At 61.4% G+C, this 6359-nt stretch overlaps 1 protein-coding gene across 1 annotated transcript; it reads right to left on the minus strand.

Moving 5' to 3' along the window:
- Window positions 1-2142: 2142 nt before the first annotated feature.
- LOC116640123 (DNA dC->dU-editing enzyme APOBEC-3G-like) lies at window positions 2143-6020 on the minus strand. Its single transcript, XM_032416929.1, has 5 exons — window positions 5933-6020; window positions 4793-4937; window positions 3139-3418; window positions 2571-2686; window positions 2143-2288 (listed from the first exon to the last, which is right to left on the minus strand). The coding sequence occupies exons 1-5, from the start codon at window positions 5959-5961 to the stop codon at window positions 2280-2282; spliced, it is 579 nt and encodes a 192-aa protein (XP_032272820.1). The 5' UTR covers window positions 5962-6020; the 3' UTR covers window positions 2143-2279.
- Between the last annotated feature and the right edge of the window lie 339 nt (window positions 6021-6359).

Below are 6359 nucleotides of genomic sequence, written 5' to 3' on the forward strand. Positions count from 1 at the left end.
GGTGACAGGTTTTCCCGAACCTTATGGCCAGCAGGAGACGGGGGGCACGGGGGCCAGGTCGGCTGTCTTGTGTCTATTTCTCAAGTCGGGTGTGGGCACTGGGTGCCCACATGGCGTCCTATTTAAAGCTTTATTTAAATAAACGATTGAGAAAGCCTGTTAATGGTGGGCTTATAATGTGACAGGGGAGTGATTTAGATGGTTGGGAAAGTACCGTCTGTGAAAATAAAGGGCAAGTGGGCTTCCTTTCCGAAAAGTAATGTTTCCTGTAGGAGCCTGTAGAACTTCATCTTCCCCTAAAAAGGAGCCCCTTGCTTTTTGCTTTTGAAATCACATCTGAGATTAGGATGTTGCTTATAAAATTGCATAAACCTCTATACTTACCACTTAACCCCTCTGGCGAGGCCCCAACGCTGCCCGCCCAGCACGGCCTCCCAGCCCCTGGCTGCTCAAGCTGGGGGCCAGAACGGGCAGCACAGGGGCGGATTTGTGGACTGAGGGATCCCCGGAAGCAGAGACATCCCCTCTGTTCTGCACCAGCATCATCGTGTGTGGACGAACAACCGTGTCCAACCTTGTCCTAAGCCCTGGACACTGACCGGTCACACAGCCCCCGGTCAGTCCCTATTACTCTCAGTACGCTCCAGGTCCCCAGTGGGAACCGTGCTTCTGGGGTCTCCCGTCTGCCCCTGTCCGGGGAAGGACACGGCTCTTGTCCACTGAAGGACGCACGGGCTCCGAAGCTGTGGGGTCTGTCCCCCTTCTCTCTTCCCCCAGGAGTGAGCCATGCAGGCCGCACGAGGTGTGTGTGGGGGCAGGCTGCCACTGGGGCCCCGGGAGCCCAGCAAGAGAAGACAGGCGCCTGGAGGGGACCTGGGGAGCAGGGGCCAGGATGGGGGGGGCAGGTGCAGGCGGCAGCGCTGAGCTCCCTCCCCTCCTGTCTCCTGGGATACAGCCCCGAAGTCCACCCCCTGGAGGCCGCTCTCCCTGGCTGGCAGCCCTGCTCCCCCAGCGCCCTGTCCTTAGGCTCCTTCTGCCCCGCCCTCCACGGCAGCTCTGGGCACCCCCCACCCCCCGCGGTGCCCCTGTCCTCTCCTTTCTACCTTCTCTCTGGGTCACTTCGCCCCTCCCAGCTCCTCCCCTTTGGGGTGCCTGCCCTCCCCTGACGGAGCCCCTTCCTGCCCGCTGGACCACGGTGCTCTAGCCCTTCCTCTCCGTCCCTCCCTTGTCTCAACCCCAATGATGCCTCTCCCCAGCCCCTTACACTCACTGTGTGAGGCTGGGACACCCCATAGGCCCTGACAGGGGAGCAGAAGTCTGTGAGGAGGGACCGGGGACTTGCGCTGGGCCTCAGGAAGGCTTGTGCAGACCCACCGGCTGCCAGGGCCCCACTCAGGGGGTGTGGACTCCACAGAGAAGAGCGCGAGGGCGAGGCCAGGCCTGTGGGGCATCCGGCCCTGCGGCCTGTCCTATGTGGGCCCTGACCCGGGGGCTCTGTCCCGGGCGGCCTGGGTCATGAAGGGGCAGAGCTCAGCTTCTGAGCAGGGAAGCCCCGCCCTCTGGCTTCCTCTCTAGGGCAGGGCAGGTAGCAGGGGTGAGGGCTGGAGAACCTGCCGCCCACCCCCAGCCTCAAATGCGCGGGTCCTCCCCAATATTTGGACTCATTCTTTCTATTCTCTGACAGCGTGGCTGTCATTTCCAATCAGCGCCGCTGACAATAGGATAGGTTGGCAGGGGGGGAGGTTTCTGAGTTCTAGATCCCTCCCGCCCCCGCCCCTCCCCCAGGTAAGGCTTAGCTGATTCTTGCTCCCACCAGAGGGAATTTGGGTGACCGCTGCCCCCTTAGGGGCCCACCGCAAAGGGAGAGGTATTTGCAGGCCTGCGAATGTTTGCAAGCCTTTATGTAGCTCTCTGGACTTCATGACACATTGCCAGAGAGAACCTTTGGTAGAAGAACCTTAAGATTCCCTTTCATGGCTCTGCATTTGAAATCCAGTAAAGTAATTACTTCTCTAAAAATTGAAAACTCTTCTGACAGCGATGAGTGCGATCTTAATCATGTATCTTTGGAACCCAAGATAGAGTTTCCATGACAAATAAATCTACTCAGACTTTGTTTTTAAAGACAACTTCTTCTGGACTCATTGCCTTCTGCTGGTTTCTTGGCATCAATCTGGAGATGGTGGTGGAGGGCAAGTTTGCATTTCTTGGGAGGAAGTGTCTTATTCTGCGGTTCACAGAGGTGTCCTGTGGTCTTTAGCCAGACTGAGGTCCATCCTTCAGGCTCCCTGCTCCAGGAGGAGAAGGTGGAGTTGCATGGGGCGGGCCGTGAGACCGGTGGGCAGAGGGAACAGAGAAGGGGTCTGGCTGCCACAGAGATGGGGAAGGGAGGGGACACAAGGAGGTGAGGGAGCAGAGGAGTGTGGCAGGAGGGGCGAGAGGGGTGGAGCCGGTTCCCGGGAGGGAGCAGGTAACCCAGTGGAGGCTCTGAGAGGGGCAGCCAGAAGCCAGGGAGGGGAGAGGAGGGAGGAGGGCAGGGGAGGTGGCAGGAAGGGAGGGAGGAACCTCACCCGGAGAATGCCCTGCAGTTTCTCAGAGAATTTCTGACTCTCCATGGCCAGACCTGGCCAGGGCTGGAAGCGGTTTCCCTCGTGGTGCACGAAGGCGTTCCAGCAGTGCTCAAACTCTGCAGCGGGGCGGGGGAGGGCCGTGAGCTGGGCTCTGGGGAGGGCCGGGGGGCCACAGGGTGTCTGACTCTCAGGCACAGGCCCTGCTCCTCCCAACCACATCCCCGCGCTCTCTCCTCCCCCAGCACTCCCCTGACCCCCGGGACTCTTCCTTCAGCCTGGAACCTCAGCCAGCCTGACTTCCCTTCTTCCTGGAAGCCCCAAGTCTCTCTGCCATGTCCGCCCACCATTCTCCCTCCCCTTGCGGAGACACCTGTCCTGCCCTGACGGCTCTCTTCCCACCGGCCCTGCTGTCCTGTGCTGTCCAGCCTCTAGCCTCCCCTCTGCAGGCGGCCAACAGGGGCTACCGCCAGGGACGCTACTCCCGCCCACCCACCCCCCTAGCAGCCCCCCGCCCTGGCGGGCCGCTCCCTGCCCTCTGCCCCCCACCCCCGGGGAGGCCCACACTGACCCCTGGAGGTCATGATGGCTATGCTGGCCCCAGCCCTCTTCAGGGCGCGCAAGCCCTCCTCATAGTGTCCGCGGGTATAGAGGCGGGAGGCGAAGAGGCTCAGGCTCACGTGGCTGTTCTCCTCCAGGAACTGAGCCATGGCCTGCGCACAGTCAGTGCAGGGGCTCCAGGAGAGAAAGCAGGTGACCCCATAGCGGAGCTTCGGGTCCAGGTCCCAGGACTGGATCTGCTCCAGCAAGCGGGACTCCGCGTGGCAGGGGAGCTCAGGTCTCTGGGCGCTCTGAGCACAGAAGAGCAGGAAGGGCTTCTGTCATTGGCGGTGAACATGGGGGAGGTGGGACCAGGGTGAGGCAGGGGGGTGCTGGCCTCAGGCACAAAATACAGCGGGGGGCCTTCTCAGCATGGAGATGACTGGGGTTCCAGGGCAGTATCCCCAGGATCCGGGGTCCCCACCACTGGCAGACAAGCACAGGAGGACAGTTGCCCAGGGGCCCGATGAGCGGTGCCGAGCACGTTGCCTTCTGCCTCTGCTCACTGGGGCTCTGCACCGCGCTGCACCTGACGGGTCTTCATTTCAATGGTTGCGATTTCATTTCTCCTGGGATTTGCAGGAAGTTTGACTTTTAAACGACTGCTTTAAAATATGATTCAACTTGACCACTGAGTTTCTGGAGCTCTCTAAACTTGTGCCCAAGGGAAGGGCCTTCGGGACCCTCACCTAGTGGGGGCCCTGCAGACAGCAGCAGAAGAGCCCCAGGACGGGAGAGAGGAGGCCAGGAGAGCTCCAAGGTCACCGGCCTGATGCCCTGGAAGTGGGTGCTTCCTCCAGGCAGGCGTCCACCCCGTCTCCATCCACCCCCACCGAACCCCAGTCCCACCGGTGCACCAGCACTTCCACAAGCTTCTGCTCTGGGCCTCAGCCTGCGCTGAGCCCGCGGGTGAGCCAACGGGCTCACCGTGCGGAGAGGAAAGGGGTAGGGGCGCCCAGCGGAGAGGTGCGCCTGGGTCACGGGATGAATGTCATTGTCGGGACTCATAGGACTGTGGAGATGGGTCCGACCTGTCCAGGGAAGGATCGGCAAGCAGGGACCGGGAGCAAGTCAGGGCACCGGTGCAAGCGCAGACGTGGGCGGAGTGGGATGGGGACTCGGGGACCGAGGGGGCGTCCCCGGGTGATGCCGGAGTGGGGAGCAGTGTCCTTGGCAGGATCTCTAGGCAGTGGGCAGGGGTCCTGCCAGGGCCCCCGCTGGTGACAAGGGGGAGAGTCGAGAGCCAAGGGAATTCGGGTTCTGTGGCCAGCAGCTGCCCCAAGCAGGGGCCAGGGAAAAAGCTGACCCCTTGTCCAGAAGCCTTTTCCTCTGTCCTAACCCTTCCTCAGAGGCACAGCGGGTGGGAGGGGCTGAGCCCGGGCCTTGGGGTGACAGGGGCTGACGGTGCCAGGCCCTGGGACACTGGGACTGCTTTCTGACGTGTGGCTCCAAGCCAGCAACCACAGCAGAAACAGTCCCCACCTGACTCCAGGCCAAGGTGTGGCAGCTGTGGGGACCGAAGGGGAGACACGGGTGAGACCCTCCCGGGTCCACCCAGAAGCTTCTACCCTGAACGCCCCAGGATCGGGAGGCCGTGTGAGCTGCGGTCAGGCTGGGCTGGTCACCTTATTGCGCAGGATGCCCTTGTCCTGGCCCAGAGGGACCCCGGAGCCCTGATCGGGACACTCCACCTTGTAGCAGAGGTAGGTCCTGGGCGGCCAATTATCATTGCGGAAGTTCTCGGTGAAGGTGTCCTCATCCAGTAGGTGTCTGTGGACAAAGGGGTGGGGGAGAGGCTGAAAGACACGGCCTCCCCCTGGAGTATCGAGAGTCCTCTTGCTGATGGATGTTTGGAATAGAAGAGAGCTTTTACATAAAAAGTGAAGAGACTTTGATCTTTGAAAATCTAAATTATTTCTCCTGGGCTCATTGCCTTTTGCTGGTTTCTTTGGATCCTCTGCCCCATGCCCCTTCCCCCTGCACCCCACATACCGGCCAGACCCACAGAGGACGGGCTTCCGCTGGCTTTGCTGGAGCCCCCCAGCCTCCCTCTGTGACCCCTTCTGGGAGCCCCCGGGGAGGTCAGCCCAGTGCTCTGTCAGATGACCCCCAGGAGCCGCCCAGGGCGCTCAGACCCTCTGCTGGGGCCTCTCCCTGTGCCCAGGGTAGGCTCTCATCCCCTCTCCTGGCCTCACCATCCCATCCCATCCCATCCCATCCCATCCCATCCCCGCTGACCTACTCCCCTACGTGGAGGGACACCCTGGGGCTTTCCCCCCTTGACTTCACAGTTATCCCGTGCCACGGGGTACGTCGGGGCCAACGCATGCCCGTGTGGGACAATTGCCGAAAAGAGAACACCAGAGCCTATTCTTCTTAAATAATCATGGGATCTTCTGTAATCATGAAAATACCACAAACCCTTTACAAAACTGAAATCTTAAAGCTAAAAGGGACCTCCTGGCCCACAGCTCAGAAGGGATTCCCCAGGCGGAAAGAGTAGATTCGCGAGGGGATTGCAGGAAGCCAAGGATGGGGACCGTCAGGGATGAGTCCCCGGGAGCCTGGGGGAGGCTGGCTGGACAAGCAGACTGGGCATCAGCTGACGGGGCTCGGTGGGCCTGGGACGGGCCAGCAGGAAGGAGGCAACGAAGAGCAGGAGCCCCCAGGGGTCCAGGAGGAGACCTTGAGGGAGTGGCGAGTCCCCATCAGACAGCCCCGAGGAGGGGCTCAGGAGCCGGGGTGATGCAGGGGGCTGGGGTTACCTGTCCCAGGCCTCTGCACCCACATCCATGTCTCAGTCCCTTCACCACCTCTGGCTCTGTGTCCGCGGCTTCTCGGCCTCGTCACGCCTATGCTGTCCTCTTGGGGTGCTCTTCAAGGACCCAGGAGCCTTATAAGCCATCAGAGCTCCTGGAAGCTGCTGAACTGGCATTACTGGGACACACCCTTCCTAGACTCAGGCTACACATGCCACCCTCCTGGGTGTTGACGTAGGAGGAACTTCTCTGTCAGCTGTCACACCCCTAGGTCGGGGGTCAACTTAGGTTTTGGTTTCTCTGCTCTGCCAAAGGCCCTACCCGGAAGCCTCAAGGAGTGACCAAGGGCAGAGGAGGTCCGGGGAGGGTGCGACCTCTCTGGGCAGCAGGGACCAGCAAGGCGGGAGGCGACAGGACAGGCGTCCGGCCCTGG

This window comes from Phoca vitulina, unplaced genomic scaffold (genome assembly GCF_004348235.1).
Source record: "Phoca vitulina isolate PV1807 unplaced genomic scaffold, GSC_HSeal_1.0 scaffold19, whole genome shotgun sequence".
In the NCBI taxonomy this organism is placed as follows: domain Eukaryota; kingdom Metazoa; phylum Chordata; class Mammalia; order Carnivora; family Phocidae; genus Phoca; species Phoca vitulina.

What these genes read in the sequence shown, in the direction of transcription:
- LOC116640123 (XM_032416929.1), bottom strand. Translation starts at nt 5,961, where the DNA reads ATGGATGTGGGTGCAGAGGCCTGGGACAG. An exon ending in AGGGCATCCTGCGCAATAAG is followed by an intron (nt 3,419 to 4,792) that starts GTGACCAGCCCA and finishes TTCTGTGCTCAG; the next exon opens with AGCGCCCAGAGACCTGAGCT. An exon ending in AGCCATCATGACCTCCAGGG is followed by an intron (nt 2,687 to 3,138) that starts GTCAGTGTGGGC and finishes GCCCCGCTGCAG; the next exon opens with AGTTTGAGCACTGCTGGAAC.